This window comes from Aplidium turbinatum, chromosome 3 (assembly GCF_918807975.1).
Source record: "Aplidium turbinatum chromosome 3, kaAplTurb1.1, whole genome shotgun sequence".
NCBI lineage: Eukaryota > Metazoa > Chordata > Ascidiacea > Aplousobranchia > Polyclinidae > Aplidium > Aplidium turbinatum.
Genome location: NC_137474.1, coordinates 20,150,344 through 20,176,265, shown reverse-complemented (window position 1 = coordinate 20,176,265; position 25,922 = coordinate 20,150,344). Strand labels below are relative to the sequence as shown.

Below are 25,922 nucleotides of genomic sequence, written 5' to 3'. Positions count from 1 at the left end.
AACTTGGGTTTGCTTTTGTTTCGCACGAAGTGTCATTATCTAAACTTATTAATACAAAACAGTAGCAATTGACTATGATTCAATATTAACAATCACATAGCACAATTCCATTTCGCCTTTCCGCGAGACATGTGAAGGGCTGAAGGCTGGAGACATAAACAAATAAAACTTACTGAAATTTCTATCGCTGGATACGTAGCCGGTCCAGCGAACTTATGAACGGCGTAACAAAAACGTTTGAAAACCGCTAAACCAGAGGGACGTCAGGAGTCTATTAAATCTAAATCGTTGGTTTTGTGGCATGCCCATCACCTCGCTAGAGCTCTCTGCACGATGGCCAGTACAGGCCAACGTGGACATGATGGAACACGCCGCAGGGAAGAGAGACGTATTTTTTCACTTCTGGTTTCTAGCAGGACCGGAAAAACGTTGATATCATGTCTGTTGTCTACTGATGTAATTGTAACCTCAGCTAGAGCATCATCATCGATGCAAGTCAAACCAAACGAACAAAGCTTGAAGAAGTTGCAATATATTCAGTTATTCACTATAAAAATACATTGAATCTAGAGACAGAAAAACAACAGAAACTGCAGCGCAAAATAAACCTTAACAGGATGCACCATCCACTACAGCACACGAGCGGAGTTTGTTCAAAACTCGGAAATTATTTCAGAAGCCAGTCGTCACATAAATACTGTAGAAGCACTTTTGTTGCATTGGTGGCATGTAGAACACCTTCGATGTTTCGAGAACGTTATGAAACAAACAACCAAGCACAGATTCAACCACAGGTCCGAGAGCATAAATTATAATTAATTATTGTAAGTTGTCGGACAGAAAAATGTCGCTCACACTGAACTATTGAAGTCAGCGCAATGAGCAAAACTGTATTTGAAGCTTGAGCGTGGCATACGCTTCTAATACGTGCCACACAATAGTCTAGCCGTGAGATCTTTCAATATCATACACAAGTCTAAATTAAAAAAATTTCAATTTAGAGGAATGACTACTTCAAGCGGTCGAAACGTATCAGCAGCACGATTGAACAAAGTGACTTCAAACTTCTGAATCAATGTTGTCAAAAAATAAACAGGCATTTTTGAAAATTATTAAGCATTACCGAACTGTCAATTTTTAGATAGCTGTTGATAGAAAATTGTATCATTCCTCTGCGAAGTTAAACTGACTCGATTCGACCAAGCCTAGGTTACTTGGTCTAATCGAATACTCTTGGTCGGCGAAGAACGCCGTCGTGATATTGACTTCCCAGCAGCTTCACAGCAGTCTAACAAAAAGATTTGTCTGCGGCGCTGTTCTGAGTAAAAGTTCGTAGTTCGAAGCGTTGCGCAACAGGGAGCTCGAAGGCGATGATCACGTGATCGTCTCCAACCAATCAGGAAGCAACACAGTGCGGTAGATGAAGCCAACCATGGGAAACATTCAACTCTGCATGATCCCAAGCATCGTGGTGAGTGCCCTCTTGTGGGGAGATTCAACAATATTATTCCCGTTACTAGATAGCGTCAAATGTGCAAGGGCGTTTTGCAAATTGCTTGTCAGGCCTGCTGCCTTCAAATGGACTTTAGCCTGAAACAAGAAAGGAAACACCCAGTTGTGAAAGATGCTTAGAAGATTTCTATAATTCCCAACAACGTGTCCTCAAGGTATGGCAGTAGCGGCAGGACCGAATAAGTTGAACGACACCTCGCGCGACGTGGTCACAATCAAACCACAGAGGCGGCCCAAACCAAGAAAGTTCCCCACAATCTGCTGCCGCTTATCGAGCGATAATATTTTATCGCGCCTCGCTTTCCATAAAACATCTGGACTGTACCTCAAACAGTTAATTGAGCACGACTAGGCCTATAAGCTGTTTCATCAATTGAGAACAAACTTTTGTTTAATTTGATATGAAAACTTATATTTGATTCTCACAATATAGTCCACATACATGCTGTCTAGTGTCTAGTTACATTCCTTGATGGCTTATTATTATAGCCTACTGGATAAAGTGCTCTTTTAGGATTGAGGCCAAATTCCAGTAAGTTAAATTGTTAGTGAAAAGCAGTTCCAAGAATCACAGACATGTGCTGCAACATTTCTTTCATGGAAGTGATGTAATTAATACGTAATATTCTTGGAACCTAAAACAGTTCACCAGTTGTTTTATCGAAAGCGAAGCATAATTATCGCTCGATAACCGGCAGTGGCCTTAGTTACTGCGATATGCAGAAAGTTTGTGGGAAACAATTTCATGATCTTGTCCTGAATGCGACGTAGTATGGAAACTTCGACTCTACAATACGTGGTAATCGTCTGGCGACGTTAAAGCGATGTAAATGAAACAAACTGAGGTTCTCACCTTCTGGCTGTTGCATAGCAACGACAGGAGAGCGGTGGAAGCAGCCATCTTTGATTTCTCGCACTTGCTGTTGATTTCCTTCATAAGGAGACGAACCAAGGTCGCTGGAACAACGAGTTGATTGATAATGACACAAATAAATGCAAGGCATAAAAGCAACAGTGTGAGTTGTGAAACCCGATAACTCACCATTGGCGCTCAACCTGTGCTTGCTTGAAGCGTGGAAACATAAATTACGGATGATTAGCATCACTTGGCTGCTGCGATCTTTGACAGAGTGAAGCTCGATCAGAATTTCAAACAAATCTAAAGTTAGAAGTAGATTAGCAACAGGAAAAACACGAATCATAATCTCAAAACAACTTCACAAATAAATGTAAAACATTGGTCAACACAATATTGCTCAAGTGTTTCACAGACAACATATAGCGATTTTCCTACAAATCTTATATTCAGCACACACGAGAAATTTGATTAGTAACACTCATTGAGGAGCCGGCCGCTTGCACCTCGGATTTTGAGCACGTTGAGCTGGCCGTCGGTGTGGAAGGAAAGAGCGAGCAGAACGCGCATCCACTGGTCCAGCAGAATGGACTGATGCTTCGAACGTTTAGGGTGCTGCCCTCTATCGGCGGCTGAGGAAAATAATTCCAATAAATTGTTCTGGAACAAAAATAAAGTTTGATTGAGGTTTCCTATAACAAAGTTGGAAAACGCTTGACTTTCATACGACGAGTAGAAGGGTGCGATTTCAAACAAAACTTAACGATCAATGCAGCAGTTTAAAATGCTTCTAATTGTGATGTTATTTGTAGCTAAGGTAACCGTATCCCGCCACGATATTGGTCGATTCGTCTACCTTCCACATGAGCGCCCTGCATTCCTGCACTTGGGCGCAGTTGATTATTGCGCAGAAGACGAGCTGTTGCAGCTGGGGCGGGAGCTTGGTTCTGGAGAGCACAGCACCGTGGACATCTCGACACAGACGGACCAGCATCATCGCCACGCATGGCTGACCACCGCCCTGACTCATAGAAAGAGAGACGGAAGCTAGAAATAATAATAAAGGTTTAGAAAAAGGTACGTTCTGGAAAAAATTTCTTTAAAAATAGTGAACCACCATGCCAGTAGAGGGGAAACGTGTATCAGTTATCACTACAAGATATCGCAGGGCCATCATTTATGACACCCCAGTTCCAACAAATACCAGTCTTTGGAAAGGTTCTTAAAAATCTAACTCGAAAAGCAAATAAACATTTTTTAAGTATGAGGTGATGGCCCTATTGGGTCCCATCGCCTCATCCGCATCACTGAACACTCAACGTCAACAATTAAGATGCTACGTCACAATGTGATCACCTAGTTCGCAGTGAGCGGTGAATGTGGTGGCAAGCTTCAGCAGGGGGGTGAGGAGAGAAGGACGGGTGGAGGTCCACGCCCACAAGCGGCAAACGATCTGAAATTGTAATGTATCTTATATGAAGAAATTGCCAAACATTTGTGCAGTGCTTTCGGTCCACAGGTCTCCTTAATTTACATCCGGTTCTCATCTCCTACACAACAATATCATGCATGAAATAGTTTCAAGGGTGATAAGCATGAGAAGTCGCTTTGAAAATGTTAGGAAAAAAGACAGAAAAGTGTTTTTATAAAAGAGAGAATATTTTAAACTTAACCAGAAAAATGCGATTGTATTCCCAAAATCAAAGCGGGGGTGCTTGCAATCACATAACAGGTACAGTACGTTTGTTAACGCAAAACTATATTTCTGGCAAGTTTTATCCGAACTAGGGTACTAGATCACGTTCAATCGGTTGGATGAGTTGTGAAGTGACTTGTTCTGCATGTGTAGTAGCATACCTGCCCCAGGCCTGACTTGGCAGCAGCCACCTTGGCGCCCACATGACCATGCATAAGATTGTTGAGCAATGATACAAGCAGTAGCGAGAGACGGGTGTGGGGGTCGCTATCATCTGCAACAATTAATAAAGGTCAAAATTATGCCGGACTTGGGAAAAGTTGTGTTGGCTTATTGATATTAAACAGATCGCTAAAGTACCGCCGCTAACTGGTGTCACTACGCGAACAACTACTGTCATCAAACAATGCAATGTACAGTACAATCAGACCAAATGCTTGCATCACGCAGATCTGAATGATCCCCTCCCTATTCTCACAGCAATCCAAACCACAGGATATCATCGCGAAGAAGGTAATACCTGTATCGGTCGACGGGCACTGTAGTCAAACCATCGATTCCAAACTACAATCTATGTCCCTGGGTGGGTATTTCTGTCGACTGAGATCGACACTCCGCAGGCAATCAACCCAAAGATGGGAAGCAGAAAGCAGACCAAGCACCGAACAATGTGATTCAGTTTCACTCTCCACCAAACTGCTTGCAGTGGAATTGTGGTATTCTCGCAAGCTAATCCATTGTTGGTTAGATCATTCGATGCTTTAAAGTGAAGTGCAGTAAGTATTTTGAAAAAAAACAACGATTTCATAAAATATTCTACTAAAGCCACCTGACATTGAGGAGGGAGACTTGTGCAGGCTTGCCACAGTGATTGAGGGTGAATTCGATTGCCTTGTGGTGAACATCAGCGTCATTCTCAGCTGCTGGTTCTTCAACTCATCCAGCAACCGATCCACGAAGCCCTCTATCAACACATGTACAGTACAGTAGTACACCAATGACAATTCTCCAATATTACCTCTTTATAAATGAACAAGTGCAACAACTACAACCACAACTGCAATTTTGTAACTACAGCCACAATGGCAAACACATAGCCACAACTGCCACCACACAACAACAACTGCAACCATACAAACAACTGCCACCACGCAACAACAACTGCAACCACGCAACCACAATTGCAAACAACCAAGCATAAACAAATGAACCATTTAGCTATCTCACCTGTTAGAGCGGCTTTTTGTGCCATTGGTGAGCAAGCAAATAGATTCTGCAGCGCATGCGCAGTGGCAGTCAGCCTGTCGTTGACGTCACCATCGATACCAGCAGAAGGAGAAGACACCAGGGCTTCCAGTTTATTGATCAGTATCGTCGCTATCACTTCGCTGTCGCACGAACTCGCTATGAGGCGATAAAGTTATAAGTGACGAGTTTTAGTAATGATGATGAAGCTTGGAGCAAGAGGTTTCTTGGCTGAGAGTCACTAAACTCCACCTTGTGATTTCACTCTCCACCCTTAACGGTAGGGTAAACCTTAAATGAGGTGAAAGTATTTTCATGAAAATTCATCATTATTTTCAAATACTTTATAAACAAAATCCTGGAATTTGGGAAAAAATAATCTTTGCGCATCGAGTTTTAAATCAAGTCAAGACCTCTGTCATATCGTCTGGATTTAAAAAAGATTGTTTTAACCAATGTGGATTTCCAACAGTACCAGCAAAGTTACTTGAATGGGTTTGTGTGCACTGTGCACTGCTGGTCGACGTCTTGTTATTGTCATCAGTTCTCATTAAAATCGAAATTTTGCCTATTCTTGTCATTTACCTCAATCGAGACAAGGTATAGGAGAAAACGAAATGTACATTTTGGGATGGAAGATGGAAAATGCCAAGAATGGAAAACTTGAATGATGGGATGAAAGACAAACTTCCTTCATTTCGTCCCAATTCCCTCATAAACTTTCTACAACTGTATCATGGCATACAAAAATTACAATATATTGTGTGAAAGTTTCTATTGCATTTGAAACAATATTATTTTCTACAAGTTTTGAACCAAGGCGATTGCTGCCACAACCGGAGTCGGAGCAGAGTTTTTTTTTTGCTTTTGTGGAAACAGAATCCGGATCCGGAGTTTAGTTTGAAAACAGGTTGATACAGAAAAAAATTTACCCAGAGCAACCAGACAAAATGTGATTTGACGTATTTACGGAATGTGAATATATTCTCAAATGAATATGTGCAATTCTCAAAATATTAAAATTGGAATCTCCAATAATACGTTCAAGCTAGATACTTTATGAAACTATATCAATATCAAAAGCATAAAACGACCATGACAAAGTTTTTTAACGGTCATTAGAGGATCCTGACCTAAGGTCACAACAAATCCAGTCAAAAGTAACGCTCAGAAACATTATGTGTATTTGAACTACGCAGAGAAAATGACAGATAATAATTTTAGAATGAAAAAGAAAAGGTCAAAGTGGAAAAAACTGTCTTCCATTTCATAATTCATATCCTTTTTCGAATAGACTCAAAAAAACTGATTAAATCTCACTAACACTTTGTTCAGCCTTAATTTTTCATTATACACCAAAGGTTAACTTATTAATAATTATAGTAGCATTATTGGTTTTTACATACTAAAACGTTTTGTTTTTGTTTAATTTGGGTTTTGTGGCCGTGCTAACTACTGATATAATGATATATAGCCTACAACATAATTTTTCATTCAGGCACGTTTTAAACCTTTCAAGGTTTTGCCACCTTTTTCCGTTCATTAACGTGCTGGTAGGTTTATATCGATTTTAGTAGTTAGTATCTTTTTTGTCCCGGACGCGTTAATGACGAAAAATAAAATGATTGATTGATTGTACATTAATATACCAGCTTTAAATAAAAAACTGCACATCTTTGTCTGGTGTTCGACACGGAATGTTCCAATGAACAACAACTTGGTGAGGAACATGAAAGTCGCGACCAGCAGGCAAAGAAACCAACCTTTTGGCTGCTCCAAGACTGAAGTCAAGCTGGGCTTCTGGATCGTATTGACCCCGGAGCGAAAGATGAGAGTAAGCATCCTGCAACAGATGGCATGGAGAGCAACATGGTTGTCATCCGAGAGGATGAAGGTGAAGAATGCTGGAAAAAGATAAAGACGAAATAAGATCAAATTAGTTAATGTTTTGGGTTCCACCAATGAACACACTCAAATTATGTTTGGTGTTTTGTTTACATTGTTTAGTGTTTGCTGGTCTTCATGCTAACCTCAATTGCTTGGGTTGGCGGCGGCACAACTATGTACCACAACCTGATCACTGATCAGATACAACGCTCAGGTGATGACCAAAGCACAGCATACCATATACGAATGTTTATTATACATGTAAGCATGCCCAGTTGCCCACTATTAAACAGATAAAATGGACAGAAATATATCACTTCCCTAGCTCTTCATACATGGAAGCAATTGATGCTTTATTTCGTATTTATAGCCCACCGAGACTCACCGAATAGGATGTGCCAGTCTTTGATGAAGGTGGGGGGGAGCGGGCTCTTCAGTGTTTGGTGGAGCAGGACACAAAAAAGGTCGAGAATAGATTGATAAACGCCAGTAACTTTAGTAGTCCAAGTATCATCTGATGACAAGCCAACATTAACACTCAACAATCAACATTAATACAAAATTTATTGTGGTGCTACCATCACTTATTCCACAACAAACCGACGTATTTTCAAACCGACACACCCGAGCTATGACGTGTGGTGGATAATTCACATCAGAGAAACGCAATCGGCACAATTTAACGGTGTTCATCAGACGTATTGTTTGATATATTGCATCAGAGGCAAAATGAAATTAAACTTTAAACCCAAACAAGGCAAAACCCTCCTGACGCCGACCAATCAACTAAGCATCCAACCACCAATGGTGCCACCACCAAGTAACCTACCTATCGGACGCAGGGTCAACCCCAACATCGTGTTCCTCACAATCGCATCACTCCCGGAGCACAACTTCGATGCGATGCCTGCATCTGTGGACGCGACGAGCCGATGCAGGCACGCGATCAACTTGTGCTGCTCCAGTAGGTCTTCCGCCAGTGTGGAACGCCGCTTGGTGGAGTTCGTGATGAAGTTGGAGCCAGTCTGGCAATATGGGGGAGAGGAGAGCTTGTCAAACAAAACCTGGATTCGATCAGCATCAAGGACACTGCAAAACACATGGGACCTGTATGAAGTAGGCCATCCAACGGTAACAAGAATGTTCAAAGTAACGAAAGAAAATTAATAAAATTGTTAATATTTAAAATGGAGAGTAACATGTGGACAATGTTTGACCTTGCAATAAAAACAAAGTGACTTGAAGTTAGCAAACCTGTTGAGTAGGTACATCGTGCCACTATGTGCGATCGACTGCATTGTGTCGTGGGGTGCCAACGTCATCATGTTGCATAGGAACCTGCATACCGATGAAAGGAGGCAGGGGGTGGACAGAGAGCGCCACTCTTCAGGCAGTGTGGCCACGGTTAGGGCGGAGAATGGATGCAACGTCGCGTCATCATCTACGCGGACAACTTTAAATCTGAGCTTGTTCAACCACTTGTGTCGTCACATTTTGTTATTTCGTAAGGCAGCATATAAACAATAATTGGCCAACGCAAAAATGACGTACAGCCGAAATTGGATAAAATTCAAGCTGTCTTGACAGAAAAATGAAGTCTGCCAATAATTGATTCAAAATTTTCCTTTTCACGGGTTCGTTGATGATTAGTCTAAACCAGGGCTTCCCAAACTTTTTGCTCACGACCCCTTTTAATGTCTTAAAAATGTTGGCGACCCCTTACGATTGAAATGATAAGCAGTGCAAAATATACATTTGTGGTAATTATTGAAAAGCTTAGATCAAACGAAAACCAAATACAATTTACCGGCACTCAGTTCGGTGTGTTTTTATTTTTTATTTATTTCTGACCATCACAACGAGGCCCATGGGTACTGGGTAGCCTACTGGAAACAAAACAAAAAAGCAAACACGTTTAACGCATATTCAGTGTGATAGGTGTGACTGCTTTCTGCTACAAAGCAAGTCCACCCGTGGCTGATGGTTTGTTAAAGCTGGTCTCAAGACGGTTTCAATGTTACTTAGGTTGGAACGGTAGGCGCAGTGAGAACATTTCAGATGAATCATTTTGAAATTTTGGTTTCCAGATGTTCAATTTTTTGATGAACGCATCAATTTTAGATTTCAATGCAAAATATTAATGTTTTCTCCTAGGAGGGACAAATTATATTCGATTAGTTTTTCAAGCAAATCTGGCATCTGACAAAATTTCAAAAACTAGATGTTATTGAGAAAATGGTGGACCAAGACTGAATTTTATTCTGTTGGAAAAGTCACGATTTCAGTTTTCAACGTTAATTGGCTAGCCATTTTAAGGCTTTGACTTTTGAAAACCACTTCACTTCATGATGCAGTAAAAGAGTTTGTAACTCCGATTCCCATTTCACCTCATAAATGTTCAAAAATACGGGCAGCCCATTGAGTGCGCGACTCTTAATAAAGTTAATAACTTTCACAGCATCTCGCACAGAAGTGTTAATATGCAATACCTTGTGCACATTGGTATACTCTCTGCGACCCCTTGGGGGGTCGCGATCCCCAGTTTTGGAAGCCCTGGTCTAAACGACAGTCACTTGTGACGTAACAAAGCTCCATAAAAGCAAGCCGGGTTTGGTTTTCAAACCCAAGTCCGAACATGTTAATGTTAAGCTACTCTGCAAGCTCGTGCTCAATGCAACAACATCACATGAAACGGTTGGTTAGTTGAAATGGTTTCGTAAATGCGGTACCGAACAATGGTTGATGTTGATATGTATCTCACCTTGCGATTGAATGGAAGGTCCACTTGTTGCGTGGTCGGAGGACATGGTCATCTGCGGACAACATAGATGTCACTTGCGGACAACCAATGACGCGAGCGCGTTTGCGCATGCGAGAATCAAGAATGATCGCAAGACGTTGAGAAACTACATTTGTTTTACTGTACGCAGTTACGTGGATTTAAACTTTATTGTTGGAATGCCCAAAATCTTTCAGGTAAGCCCAATCACGATTTCAATGTATGTTACATAACCGCGACAGTGTGGACTTGTGATAAATTGCAAAACATAATCACGTTGCAGACAATAAAAACCTTAGGTGGGCACCTTGTTAGACGATATTAGGGAAGGGAACGGATTGGAGAGGGACGGTTGCGTGGCTGGGGTCAGGCTGCTGTGCTCGGTGCAGTTCGTCGAACCTGCAAAGCAATCGGTGGAAGCATGATCAGTTGATCACTGTAGTTACGTGAATGTCGCAATGCAGATTCAACATTTCCTCGTACAGACGTACACCCCTGACATTATTACACAAACCACCACGATCTCAGCAATGAGACAAAGACTAAATAATGTCGGTTCAAACAGTATTGTCATCTTTTTTTCTTTTTTTTTTGCAATGTGGTATGCGGAAAAATATAACAAAAGTGCAAGCGTTAACTGCGAACTACGAGAATCTGCATAGAGTCAGTTATTTTAACGTGACATAACGTTGAATGAACGTAAATATAATTCGGCATGATCACAATACCTGCTATGGATGCGATTGATGCCTCGGAGTTGGATGGCCCGACGTGTGGATGCGGAGTCGCTGGGGAACGGACGGACGTTGAGGAACAATACCGCGAGAAGATGAGAGAGATGTGCTCGTAGAGGTGGGAGTGATGGAGGAGAGCCAGTAAAGCTGGGACTCCAGTGATAGTGGCCCCGGTGCCTTCCTCCTCAACGACAGGACTCTGGAAGCAAAATATTTGTCGATGTGTTTGCTTTCGTGAACTTTAACGATGCCACTTTCAAAAAAGCTTTACGTCGATGAGAAAAAGTCACTCTGTGTCTTGCCCAGATCTGATGAGGCATAACTTCATCTGTTGTTAATATATTTCAACACTCCCCACCTGCCATTCCCGCCGGTTGTCGAAGCCATACAATGCGAGGTTGCTGAGCAAGTTGAAGGCTTGGCTTCGCACAGAGCTGCACTCGGAGTGGTCCAGTGCCACACACAGGGCCTGGATGGGAAACAGCTGTTTAGATTTCATAGTCACATAATAGAAAACCAATGTTGTAAATCGTGAATATACAGTTCAATCGTCCAGCAATCCTGGAGCTTTGTTAACAATCGATAAAATGCGCAATTAAAGTTAGATCTTGGACTAATGATGAAGACATCTTCATTATATATGGCGAAGCTGTAGAAGCCTACGCAACTGCACAACAATAGCAATAAAATACAGATCAAAAAACCAAGCCAAGGACTTGGTTGATTCCCATCATCAACGGCAACCAGAACTGGAATCTTCACTGCCAACCTCGATGAGCTGATCACTCAGCGTAAGAAGTTCAAACCCCATTTAAGGGAAACTACTGAAGCTTAAAGTTGTTTGTTTTTCAGTCGTGCAACAAGCTTTCCAATTATCAATCGTCATCACTCACAGTGTTCCAAAGGCCGCCCGGGCACTTCTGGAAGCCACTCGCGAGCGCGGTGGATCCTTGCTTGGTGCGTGACGTCATAGTGGCGATGGCAAGGCCGGCAAATCGCGTCCTTGGATCTCGTGCGGACCAGAGTGGTACCAGCCACTCCAGGCCAACTTTCTCAACACCCTGGGACTGGCCAGGCCGCTGGCTCGGTACAGTGTATTCAAGCAAGTTGGGCCAGTCCTGCAAGGAATGACTCCACGTTCAATATCAGCACACTGGCAATAGCTAAGATCGAATCATATATTTTTATTTTCAACTGCCGTTGCCCTACAAGCAGAGAACTTGACACGGTTTCCACTTCTCGCCTATCGCAGAGTGGTAGTGAATGAGGAAGGCTATGAAAAAAATCAACTGAGTTAAAATATTGACTCATTGGAATCAATTGACAGTCAAAGTAATTCATTTCCAATCTAGATTGCGCAACATTGGCCAAAATCATAACTGTTTTCAGATAATTGTAAGAAACTGCAAGTGTTGAAATGTGCCCTCACATCTGGACGTATCTAAATAACTTTTAAAATTCAAATTCTCACGGCTTATGTGGCCCAGAAGAGTTCATCCAAACTTTATGATATTTTACATAATGGATTTTTTTCTAGTAGTAACCTTCACCTTTAATATATTGCCATGAATTTTTATTTTGGGGTTTGATGCATCCTAATCTATGTGGTAGAACAAAGTGAACACTCTACCAAAGCTCTGTTGTGCTTAAGCACTTTGAATGGTTTGAGTAGACGAACATTCCTTTATTAAAAATGTACTTGGAATAGGGGAGTGACTTAATCCACCTCGCAACGACCTGACCTAACTATGCTCACCAACATTCCAAAACTTGCCATTTCCCTGGAGAGGTGAAGTATACACTGGGTAGCGCATCTGCTTACCCCCTTGCCCATATACGACAAACTACTGGCACCGCTCCCAATGTGGAAGGCCGAAACAATCTGTAGTAGTCAAAAGACAGTCAGGTAAAACCTTGCATTGGCGTCCACACAATTTGATGGAGTGATCGTTGAACCGTCATTGTGCGCACTGCGATTGTCGTTTATTGGAAATCGGTTTGGTGCATTATTTGCCATAACCAGGCGAACACATCAATGACTGCACAATGGCCGAACAAAGAGCATTATGTGATGTGCGCAGTCTCTTCCACCACAAATCAGTTGGATGGCGCACTTAACCAAAACTAGTGAAAAAAAATTGGGATACAAGTTAAGCTTAACCACACAACCAGATCTCTAGCAATCAAGCCAAGCAAGCCGAAGACATCTCCAGGTGTCGTCAGCAACCTTCATCCACTCATTAGCAAAACAATGCAACATTCAATCAATTTCAAAGTACATGTAGTGTATAACTTATACATGTTCGTTCATTTAACATCATATTTTGTACACATTGTTACTCGCACCCACAGTCAGTGATCAGTTGATAAGACACGCACCTCCAACAAAGTACCAAGCAGTTGTTGCGATAACGCCTTGTCGGTAAAGTCGGCAGGGAGGTATTGGTGACTTCCTCCCCGCTCGGTTCGGGTCGCGCTGACATGGACTAGGCACTCAAGCGTGGCCTCCATGGAAGGCAGGTCGTAGAACTGGGGGGCGTCGGCCAATCGAAGACGCATTAGGATGACCGCGCGGAGTTCGCGGTGAAAACGGGAACAAATCTGAAGTTGTAGAAATTTAGTTCATTTAAAAGCTACTAGACAATGTTTTTGAAATGTGGCGAATTGATCATTTTAGTTCTTGCGATTAAATAGCTTGAAATTTGCTCTTTATTTTTGTTATAAATACGAAGCAACACAAGCACTACAACAGCCGCTTTAAACACCAATATTATCCTCTACGGTTTACTTCCAACCAACAAAGTGCAATCACTAATCGATGGTCACCTCGAGGTCGTCATGACGACAGAGGACGCGAGCGATCCTCGAAAACAAAGATAAGATTCCCTTGTACAGCTCCCGGCGGGCGACCACTGGCGCGGACAACTGTGGGTCACCACCAGAGCTAGGATCCAACTGGGGTTCCGATGATTTCAAGATCTTCAAGAGAGGACTCTCATTGTGTTCCAGGATCTCCTGGGACTGGGAGAGGATGCAATCTCTTAACAACCAACCAACGAAATCATGTGATGCATCATCACAAGAGTCCACACTTTGATTCTCCATGATTCCAAAGATTTCATTAAGAAGAGAGATGAGATTTGACAAAAGCATCTCATCTTCAACGCATGAGGGCGCCACCTGCGAACGAGACGCGCCAAGCAATGAAATAAAAAGATAATTGTAAAATACATTCTTCTCTCTTAACACTTTTGGGTCAAAAGCAAGTTGACATCAAAATTATAGTTGGTGGAATGGTGGGTGTATTTTAACTATTTGTACACTCTTGACACGCATCACTGGATATAGCCCAGTGTATATATGTAATAAACGCAACGTCAAATCTTTCACTTTTGGCAAAAATAACAATTCGTTGTTTTCATATATCAAAAACCTGGCGTGATCCGCATGCTAGACAGGCAGTCAGCGCCTGATCAAGCTCCTTGAAGAAGTCAGACGTGTCATATACAGGAAACGTCAAAATATATGCATTATGCACACAATGCCATGGCCTAGCCCTAGAAAACGGGTCGGCAACCTTTAGCATTGAAAGAGCCATTTGGTCTCGTCTCCATTAAACTAAAACCTGCTCGGAGCCGCACCATCTAACTGACTGCTTGCAGCAAAAACCTAACGCATTGGCCGCACCAGAACTGATTTGTAGTTACCATTTCAACAGCTGTCAACTTTTAACATGACCGGGAAACACAACTAATCGGTTCATGGTCAGATATAAACGTAAGCCTACACATATTCTTTTAATGATTTATTTCACGCAGTTAATGTGATTTCTGCTCCTGAACTTCATTGCATAGCGCATTCGCGAGAGCCAGAGAAAAAAAGCCGCATGCCGTTCCGAAGCCGCAAGTTGCCGACCGCTGACCTAAAACTTCAGCGTTAGACACCAATAGACATTATCAGACACCAAGAGCGTATCAAGCTTTAAATACGACCTGGTGTTGATGAATAGCCAGCCAGGTCAGTGTTGTTTGTGGTAGACAATTGGTCTGTCAGATGATGACGCATGATATGATTCGGAAGTTAATAAGTTATCTCAAGAGTTCGACAAGCCATTTATGAATGGAAGACGGAGAGCCACGGGATAGAATGTTCAGCTTTCAGAACAAAGCACGGTACTGATGACGCCCGGAGACCGAAAGCTGCTTCATCTCCACCACAGTCTACAGGCGATATGACGTAATATTTGCGTGGATACTTCATTGATACTGAGGACATCCATGGCTAAGTAAGAGGTAATGCAAAATAGTGCCTCACATTCAGTTGACGTGTCGCAAATTTGGGTATTTTTCCTAATTGGCCTCACAGGAACAGTTCAGAAACCAGCGTCACGAGTGGCCGCAATAGTGAATGGAAGCAGTGCAAGTACCTGAAGGAATTTTGCGATGACGTCTTTCCATAATTTGTTGCTTGAATGGAAGATGATGTGTTCCCAAGAAGGCCGGTTAGCTGATGACATAATGGCAACGCGCATCAGCGTGAAGGCGCCACCTGCGGAGGAGTGCGACTGGGAGGTTGCAATGGCGCCAGATAGAAATGATGCCAGTGTGAGCGGATGTGAGAGAGTGAGGGCTAGAAGATCCTCTTCTTTCAAGCGAAGGTCGATCAGGTTATCGTGACAGACTGTAATGAGCAGTGCTTTACATTTAGACGATTAAAAAACAAAATCAGGCAATTTTACCAAACAAGGCATTGCTACCAGAAGGTACAGCGAGAACAAATATATTTTATAGATACTGGAATAAAAATTTCTATTTAAATAAAAAATGCACTGACGAAGCCATACTCGTGTGGCGACATCTCTTTAATAAACTTGAATCTGCCAATTTAGAGCAATACTCTCTGTCCTTTTGAACAAAATTGCATTAAATTTTCGACCAATAACATTTTTAACTCATTTGAATAAAGTATCTCACAACAGTTTGATGCGCAGTTGGTTGAAACAATCAGTAGCTTGGTCTGGCCAGTGCTGCAACAAACGGCTGCTGACATCAAAGCTCACCCGGTGTTGTGTCATCTTCTGCTCTATCTTTCATGACCGCACACAGAGAAACTGTGTCCCCATCAAATTGAGCCAAGTTCCACGCCGTCCTCAGAGCTACAGCTGAAGGGCCGGACAGCAGGGGATCGGAGGCCGAAGAAGGGGTGCACACTAGGGTGCGATATATACTCACAGTGTGGTGAGTGGGACATAGGAACGGAATCTTAAATAAAATACAACTTGTAGTCAGTAACCAACCAACCTGTCTTCCTGGAACACACCTGAGACAATTGCTTCTTACCTGAAACCGCGTCACAATGGAAGCGGGCAAGCTCAGTTCTAACGCCTCACATCGATGGCCATCGGGAGGTTTCATCAGCTCTGCCTTCGGTCGCTTGTACTCCCTGAGCACGTCATGGAACACTAACAAAGCAATAACCACCGAGATCTCTGATAGTGACGCAACAGAGAGTCGACATAAATCCGCCGCTCGTAAGAGACTGACCAATAAGGAACGGTCATGTGACCAACGTTCACGTGACAAGGCGTCACGCCTCAATAGTAGTTTCAAGATCATGATACAAGCCGCTAAGGCAGGTTTAGCATCATCTGTAAGAACAGTAACATCATGCTCGACAAGCGTCTTCAGTTGAATGACGACATACTCCAAACCGCCGTGCCCGAGGAAGGCGCTGTGGAGACCTGGATCATCCAACATGGTGGCCAGCTGACGAAGAGCTCCGATCCTCACTAATGACTCGGTGGATGTTGATCGGAATACGGAAAGCATCCTAACAACAGCCTCTTCCTGGAAGACGCAACGACGGATACGGAAGCAATCGGCTTTATCTCGAGGCACAAGTGAGAGTGGGGTGTCGACCATCAGCAAGTCTGTCAAACCTGCACACAAATGCATCAGTGACCGCATCTACTTGCAAAGCACGAAGCAATTGAAAGAGGTGATGTTGCAGTAACGACGGTTGGTAGTACAACTATTTGATGTGAGAGACAATGACAAAGCTTGCTCGCCTTGCTTTCGCTGAGCTTAACACTAGTTGCTTGAGTATGCGAATCAGCAACGAAGAAACCAACCGCCGTTCGTCCCAACTAGGAAAATAAAACAACGAAAAAACGCATTAGTGGCTCCGTAGTTAGAGTGTCCGCCTCTGAATCGGGTTAGTTAGTCGGGTCGTGTGTTGCATACACTCCACGAAATTTAAATTCTAATCTACTATACTTGCTTGACTTTTTTTTGGTTTTGTGTTAATGAATTTTGATCATAAATCCAAAGTTTCAAAAAAATTAATAGTGGGCCCTGATTGGGCCTTTGGGTCTTTTTAGCTTTTTACTGCCATTAGTGGCGAAATTGTAATTTGCATTTCGGTAACCACTTTACCAATTTGAACAGAATTTGGCATAGCTCCCTTTTATGGTGTGAGGGCTTTGCTTCGGGCTCTGGCTTATTGTAATACTGCCACTAAAGGACAGTGAAGAAGATTTTATTGTATCATTTTTTCGTAACATAACTTAACTTTCATCAGTTCAAACATCCAATACAAAACAAACACGTTTGTCACAATTCATTCTAGTTCTTACACGTTGAGACTTTGGAAAGACTGATGACGTAGTTTATTAGAATATCAGACACAGTCAGATAAATAGTCAAATAGTTCTACTTGTGAGATGATAGATGAAATGCTTGAACTGACAAATGGTTTACCACTTCCAACACGTAATAAAATCAAATTCTGAACAGCAAACGTCTTCTTCGATTTCAAAATAAAGATACACTACTACTTGCAACAGCTACTTTACAATTGGCAATAACTTCCAGTTTTCCAATCTAATCAATATCCTTTAAAACCCTACATTGTCTACAATCGTCTTTAATATACTTTTCATTACAACTTCTAGATTCCCCACCATACACAACTCAAATAATAACTGTAATCAAATCACACGGTTATTTATAACAGGTTTGCTTAGACCAGAAACTTCCACAGATTAGAGTAATATTATATAAGAACTTGTAACATGTACCAAAGCCTACAAACTCATTCTTCTCGTCAACAAGTCAAAGAAGTTTCCAGAATGTCACGTACCGTATACAAAATTTCTAGCAGATATCACAATAAAAGATTGCGTAACTAAACTTACTACGGTCAGTAATCGTTGAAAACACCACAACAGAATTACACAATTAAAATAGTTCACCTAATTGAAGAACACGAATGCAACTTGCTTCCCGAACTGCGCATATTCATTGTGACAACTTTACAAACACTTTTCTCAACCAGACCTGTGGGAACGTTGTTGCATGTCAGGAATCTTCCTTTTTTACTTTGCTGCAACCTGGACACAATATTGAATTTTTTTCCAGGTTTGGAAGAATGTAAAAAATTGGTCACAAGCTTCACTTCTCTCCAAGTCAACGCAAACTCTCAAAGAGTTTATAATCGCTCTGCAAATGACGTTCTCCTCCTTTTCTTATGCTGTAGTCAGGCTTTTTAAGAAAAGATTTGAGGATTGCTAAATTTGAAAAAATGGTTTGCTATCAAACGTGACAAACTGTGTCAAAGAAAGTCCTTGCCTAGTTTTGATGTCAGCTTGTTTTGGCTTGCCACGTCCAGCATCAAATCTTCTCGTAATTGATTCATTTTTCACAGGCTACTTTTACAAGACTTTTATCCAAAAAAAGTTTTTGTCTTATATCTTCATCACACATGAGTTTTCCTGACAAATGTCACGTGTGCCATGAAAAATCTTTGTACAGCAGCAATCACAATGGGGTCAACAATCAATATCACCAAAGCTCTTGATATTGTTGACAAAATCGAGACCAACATGTGGTGCTAGTGTTGCAAACGGGCAATTAAACCACCACAAAGGCTATTAACAGGCTAACATAAAGTGTCCATAAATCATGTAATGCTTTGTAGTTGAGAGTTTGAAGCGATTCATGGTGCGACACACGACATCTGGGCAAAACCCTCTCGGGCGAAACCCTCTCGAGCGAGACCATGTGGGTGACGGCCCATGTGTGCAGTATTTTCACCTTTGTTTTGATGTCCATTATTAACCCCTACTATGTTCATAACTACAACCGTATTTTCTTGTTTCTTTGACTATATCTTTTTTTTTCCTAGCACGCCTTTTCCGTTCAACCATCAACCTGTGAGGTGTTGATTAATGTTGTGGTGAATTGTGCAATTCTGTCTTTCTTCAAAAAACATCAAATCATATTCAACAGTTTTCCTTTTTACTTAAGATTTTCCTTTTTTACTCCCTTCCATCTTTTTTTATTCTCCCTGGGCCAAAAATGCAATATAAGACTGAGTTTTGCATTTAATTTTTTATGTTTTTTGCTATCTTATGTGCTCTGGTATACTTAGTTTTACATTGCGGAGTGGCGCCCCTGCGACTATAGCCAGGGTTGGCATACTGTCTTTATTTCTAAGATTTGTCCTTATTTTGAAGGCCAATAAACAACTATCTAACTATCTATCTATTGTCTTCTAACGTCCTTGTTTTTGACGTGTAAGAAACGACCTTGTTTCTGACTGGGAGCAAGTCTTTTAGGCGCAGACAGTTTGGAGTCAGTCAAATAGGCGCGCACACTGCGGCGTCAAGATATTTAGGTGCAGAGCATTGTGGTGCAGAGCCCGTTCAGGTGCAGATATTTAGGTGCAGAGCCGGTTCATTTAGGTGGTTTCCTAGCAAAGTCTACAGATTGTATCAGCTTGGCAAGTAAGGCATTAGGGCAATGCTTTTCAAACAAAATATAATATTAAACAGAAAAATATGTCATACTCATAGCTTTCATGAGTGAAGCTGCTTTATCCAGAATGCTTTTCACACAAAATGTTATACTTATATTGAACAGAAAAATATGTCATGGCTTCCATGAGTGAAGCTGCCTAAACGGGCAATGCTTTTCATGAAAAATGTTATCTTGAACAGAAAAATATATTGTTTTTTTAATGCGCGTGTTTGGAATGGACGACAAGTGGCTCCTCGTGCCCCATCCTGTGAGTAACATCTGCACCCAAGCAGATGCCAAATGAAACTTGTCAACCAAGACCCTCCACCCGGACGGCACCGCTGCAAGGGGCAATGGACAAGTTCAGACGCCCCACCATTCTGCAGCTCAACATAGAAGGCTACACAACAAGCAAGATCAAAGTTGTGGAGCAGCTTGCCCATACCAACCGGGCACTCGTCATCCTCCTCCAAGAGACCCACTGTACCTCTGCAGATAGGCTAGCTATTCCCAACTACACGCTAGCCGGGTCTACCTTAAGCAGGAAGCACGGCATTGCCACGTTTGTGCATGAGAGCCTGAAGTGGACCTTTGTTGACCAATCTCCAATTGATGCTGAGATTGAGTGGGTGTGCATTTGTATCTCAGACTACAACATCTACAAGCCCCCACCCTCGCGAATGTTGCCAACATCCCTTCCAACGTTCCCCTCCCCCAGTCTCTACGCTGGCGATTTCAACTGCCAGCACATCGACTACAACAACACAAGCAACGACGGAGAATTGCTGGCTGACTGGGCCTCTACAAACCATCTTGCACTCCTTCAACCCAAAGGATTGAAGGAGTGCATTCAACCCAAAGGAACCAGCCAGTCTCCACTCCGGCCGCTGGGGAACAGGGACAAACCCTGACTTGGCCTTCGCAAGTGTCGACAGCTCTCTTCTAGGCAGACGTGTGCTTGAGAAGTTCCCGCGGTCCCAACACCGGCCGTCCCTCATCATCGCTCCAAAACTTGTGGCTCCTGTCTCGAGTTCACCGGTGAAGCGATGGAACTTCTAAAAAGCCGATTGGAATCAATACAGCCTACTGACCAATGAGTCTGCTGCAAAGTTACCATCACCTGAAACATGCAAGGCAGACGAGGCATACCAGGACTTCTGCAATGCCATAATAACTGCGGCAAAGGCTGCAGTTATTACCAGCTATACAGCTATCATCGAACCAGCTATACACCATGCTGGGACTCTGAGTGTGAAGCTCTCTATCGCTCATACCTAGGCGCCACAAGTGGTGCTGCTTCTAACACCGCCGCCACCAGACTACTTGAGCGGCTGGACACAAAGAAGCTTGAGCGATGGAACGAAGCAGTCCAAACCATCGACTTCTCACACTCAAGCCACAAAGCATGGAGCATTATCAACAACCTCAATGGGCGCTCAGCAAACTCCCCTCGTCAGTGCCCCGTTTCTGCCAATGCCATCGCTTCCCAGCTAGTGCAGAACGGGGTCTACAAGACAAAGGACCGCAAGGCATCCCGCCTTGTTGCCAAGGAAGTATCTGCCCTTTGGCGAGTGGAAACACCACAAAAGGAAGCAATCTCTGGAAACTTCATCCCAGATGAATTCGCCACCGCCCTCCGCCTAGTGAAACCACACAAGTCTCCAGGGCCGGATAAGATCTGCCCTGAGCTTGTGCTCCATGCTGGCCATGCCCTGAAGTCCTGGTTACGTAGATTCCTCTCTTCCTGCCTGCACCACCTCACAATCCCAAAAATCTGGAGAAGAGCTTTAGTAGTTGCGATCCCTAAGCCTCACAAGCCACCAGAGGACCCAAGGAGTTATCGTACGATATCCGTCCTCTGTGTTCCTTTCAAGATCCTCGAAAGACTGATCTACGCACGCGTCAACCCAATCATCGACCGCTCCTCCCAAAAGAGCAAGCTGGATTTCGACGCAGAAAATCCACCGTAGATCAGGTCACACTCTTAACCCAAGACATCGAGGATTGCTTTGAGGCAAAAAAGAAGACCGGCGCTGTCTTTCTAGATCTTACAGCTGCCTATGACATTGTATGACATCGCGGCCTTACTTGCAAGCTGCTTCGCCTGCTTCCTGACCGACATATGGCTCAAATGATTATGGAACTTGTCAGGAATCGAAGCTTCACCCTCACCACCGGTAGCTCACGGCGAAGCAGACTGATACGCCTGAAAAATGGCGTCCCACAGGGATCGGTCCTGGCTCCACTTCTTTTCAACATCTACACACACGACCTGCCAACTACGGTCTCTGCAAAATATGCTTATGCGGACGACCTGGCAATTCTTCACTCCACAACGTCGTGGGAAAATCTAGAAGAAACCTTGAGCCAGGACATGAAAACTCTCTCAGCCTATCTCCAGAACTGGCGACTGAGACTCAGCGAAACCAAAATTGTGGCAGCAGCTTTCCACCTCCATAATCGGGAAGCTGATCGTGAGCTACATGTCCAGAACAACGGAAAATCTCTGTCCTTCTGCCCCGAACCAAGGTATCTTGGGGTGACACTGGACAGATCGCTCACATACCACTACCATTTGGTGTCACTGCGCAAGAAACTCACATCCCGCGCTGCGCTACTCAAGCGCCTGGCAGGCTCTAGATGGGGGGGCGAGGTCTGACACTTGCATAAAGCAGCCTTAGCCCTTGTCTACTCCTCAGCAGAGTACTGTGCACCTGTTTGGTGCCGCAGTGCTCACTGCCATAACATCGACACTGCCATAAACAGCGCCCTGCGCACAGTGACCAGATGGCTGCGTCCCACACCATTGGACAATCTCTCCATTCTCGCTGGCATCCAAGCCGCTGAGCTTCGTCGCGAAGAAGCTACTCTGTCCCTCGGTCGACGGGCACTGGAGCCTAACCACCTTCTCCACTACAGGATCTCTGCTCTCCCAAACGAGCACCCCGTCGACTGAAATCAAGACACCCATTCGTGCCAGCCGCTCAACTTCTGATCAACGAAGCTGATGTACAAGACATCTCTGCGGCTGCTTGGGCGGACCATAAATGGAGTTCTGCATGGAAGTCAAGCGCCACCAGACTCCATTCGTTCATCTCCGACGCCGACACACACCCCATCGGTCTAACACTACCAAGACAGGCATGGGTGCGCCTCAACCGTCTCCGTACAGGCGTCGGGCTTTTCCGCTCAACCATGCGCCAAAGGGGAATGGCCTCTTCCAGTTCCTCCTCCTGTAAATGTGGTGCCGAGGAACAGACCGCAGATCACATCATCAATGACTGCTTCATCTTCAAGCCACCTAACGGAGTGGAAGGTCTGCGTGTCATGGATGATGAAACCAAAGACTGGCTGCTCTCTACTAGCCTTCCAGTGTAGTCCGGGAACAACGTGAATCTGGGGTGGTAAAAGGATAGACCCTCGGCCCCAGGCACTCACATGACGACAACGAATGCGCGTGTTCGGCATTTATTTGTTGTTAGTCCAGGTTTGCGTCGGCGAAAGCTTTATCAATAAATAATTCACGTTTCCGAATATGACTGAGTTCACTTTTAGTTAAGTCAAACAATAGCTACACTAAACATCAGAAAAAAATATACCATAGCCTATATTCAAGCGGGTGGTAGGCTTGAGTGAAGAGAACTTAGTTTTCTTTCAAAACCCCGACTAGGATTAATAACGAGCAAAGTCTCACCATTATGCTTGCAACTTGTAGCCAGGGTTCATATGCCCTATAGAAATGGATTCATGTACTAGTAGAGCATTGTCTCATACGTACTCGCTACAGGACCAATCCATCCCGAGTAGAAGTAATTATTAAAGGTAACAGATTGCACAAAGCTGCGTCTTTAAACCAGCAACTTCTACTCCAGAAGTACATGTCCTGTGGAGATCAGGTAGTCTACTGCTCTAATTGCCCTGCATATAAGCCGATATTGGATCTGAGCACTTCATTTGTGCACCGAAAAGTTTGGTAAGTTTGCTACATCATGAAGCAAAGATTAATATGGCAGCTCCAGCTTCGACTATTTCAACTTAACGTAATTGTGAAAAAATTGCTGTTGATGGCTTCATGTATACATTTGAAAAAATGAGTGTCGATAAAATTAAGAAGTTTTGGCGTTGTGTTAGTCGAAACGAGGGATGCAAAGTTCGAATTCACAGGGATACTACAACTAACCAGGTAATATGGCATGAGCAGCTTTATCCACCGACGCAAACCTGGACTAACAACAAATAAATCCGAACACGCGCATTAAAAAAAACATATTTTCTGTTCAATATAACATTTTGTGTGAAAAGCATTGCCAGATAAAGCAGCTTTACTCAATGAAGCCATGACTAACAACAAATAAATGCACGAGCAGTCGCGCATTAACAAAACAACATGTTTTTCTGTTCAATATAACATTTTGTGTGAAAAGCATTGCCCTACCTGCCAAGCTGATATAATCTGCAGACTTTACTAGGAATAGCACCTAAATGACAGGGCGCCACAGTGCTTTGTGCCTATATATCCTGACGCCACAGTGTGCGCGCCTATTTGACGGGCGCCTAACTGTCTGCGCCTAAAAGACGTGGACCCTTCTGGCTTGAGTCCTTATTTTGTCTTATTTTCAAAAATTACAAAACTTCTATCTTTTCATAGACATTCAGACAAATATTTAGTATATTGTAAAGTATATTGACTGAATCATAGTTTAAGAAGTAACAAACAAAAATTTTATCTTCTTTCCAAATGTTTGAAAGATTATGATCGATTGCATTATCTTTTTGGAAGATTGGATACATGCAATTTTATTACCTTTCATGGGGTGAGTTCAGTTTAAAAGATGAGCACCTTCACGTGGTCCCCCCCGTCAGTAACATACGAAATTATACAAAATACGTATGCGAAACGAAGCTTGCCAAACAAGAGCTAATGAGACTGTTCAGCGCAGGGTGGGTAGGGAAATGCCCTTTTCAGGGCACGGCAGTGCTCGCACTGTCGAAAAGTACCGACGACCCACCGTACTGCAGCTGAACACCGAGGGCATCACGGCCAGCAAGCTCAACATCATCGAGCACCTGGCCACCAAGCATCAAGCCCTCATCATCCTCCTCCAGGAGACTCACTGTACATCTGTGGATAAGTTGGTAATAACCAACTTCACACTCGCAGGCGCAACCTGCAGCAGGAAACACGGCCTCGCCACGTTTGTCCATCGGCTGAGCTGGTCCTTGGTTGACCAATCCCAAGCTCAATCGGAGATCGAGTGGCTTTGTGTAGATGTAGCAGGCTACAACATCATCAATGTCTACAAGCCCCCACCTTCGCGGATAACATCAACAGCCATCCCAGTGTTCCCCCACCCCAGCCTCTACGCTGGCGATTTTAACTGCCACCACACTGACTGGGGCTACAACTCCATCAACAACGACGGAGAAAGTCTGGCCGCTTGGGCAACCAACAACAACCTCGCCCTCTTATACGATCCTAAGGGCGCACCGAGCTTCCACTCCGGTCGTTGGAACACTGGCACGAACCCAGACCTGGCTTTCGCAAGTGATGACCCCGATGATCGCCAGCCGGACAGACGTGTGCTAGAGAAGTTCCCAAGGTCTCAACACCGACCCTCGCTAATCACAGCCCCCTTGCTTGCCACACCTATTCCGAGCAAGCCTGTCAAGCGATGGAACTTCAGAAAGGCCGATTGGGAATACTACAGCTTCCTCACAAACGAAGCTACGCAGTATCTCCCATCCCCACACACCATCAAAGTGGATGAAGCCTACCAGGACTTCTGTGATGCAATCATATCTGCGGCAAAAGACTCCATCCCGCGAGGTCGACGGAAAAACTATATACCTTGCTGGGATGTGGAGTGCGACAGGCTCTACCGCGACTTCCTCCGTTCCCCCCAGGGCACCGCCACCACCAACTCAGCAACAGCCCTGTTGGCAAGACTGGATTCAAAGAGGAAGAAGCGCTGGACAGAAGCCATAGACTCAATCGACTTCACGCACTCCAGCCGCACAGCATGGAGTACACTCAACAACCTCACTGGCAGATCACGTGCCTCTCGTCGCCAATGCCCCATTTCAGCAAATGCCATCGCCTCACAACTTGTGAAAAATGGAGTGCACAGAACGAGAGACCGTGAATCAGACAAGTCCGTCCTTAAGGAAATGATGGACCTCTGGAAGGTCCCAACACCTGTCGAGGGCAACATCTCTGGTGAGTTTACCCCAGAAGAATTTGCCTCCGCCCTCCAACACCTAAAGCCAGGCAAATCCCCGGGCCTTGACCACCTATGCCCGGAACTAATACTCCAAGCTGCCCCCTCTGTGAGGTCCTGGTTAAAAGACTTCCTTTCCTGCTGCTTGCGTCACCTGCGCATCCCAAGAATCTGGAAAAGAGCCCTAGTGGTTGCAG

General features: G+C 43.7%; 1 protein-coding gene across 1 annotated transcript in view; it reads right to left on the bottom strand.

Annotated features, from left to right (window-relative positions):
* Positions 1-516: 516 nt before the first annotated feature.
* The window catches only part of LOC145767359 (rotatin-like), a 72,710-nt gene continuing 47,304 nt past the window's right edge, over positions 517-25,922 (bottom strand). Inside the window, 24 exon segments of the mRNA XM_082579169.1 lie at positions 517-1,590; positions 2,366-2,469; positions 2,555-2,671; positions 2,875-3,028; positions 3,225-3,415; positions 3,725-3,821; positions 4,226-4,338; positions 4,894-5,028; positions 5,292-5,468; positions 7,073-7,213; positions 7,582-7,710; positions 8,026-8,285; positions 8,451-8,637; positions 9,958-10,009; positions 10,283-10,374; positions 10,704-10,908; positions 11,068-11,178; positions 11,603-11,827; positions 12,466-12,591; positions 13,089-13,310; positions 13,536-13,889; positions 15,136-15,389; positions 15,769-15,970; positions 16,049-16,647. Coding sequence (XP_082435295.1) covers positions 1,444-1,590; positions 2,366-2,469; positions 2,555-2,671; positions 2,875-3,028; positions 3,225-3,415; positions 3,725-3,821; positions 4,226-4,338; positions 4,894-5,028; positions 5,292-5,468; positions 7,073-7,213; positions 7,582-7,710; positions 8,026-8,285; positions 8,451-8,637; positions 9,958-10,009; positions 10,283-10,374; positions 10,704-10,908; positions 11,068-11,178; positions 11,603-11,827; positions 12,466-12,591; positions 13,089-13,310; positions 13,536-13,889; positions 15,136-15,389; positions 15,769-15,970; positions 16,049-16,647 — 4,394 coding nt within the window. The 3' untranslated portion in view covers positions 517-1,443.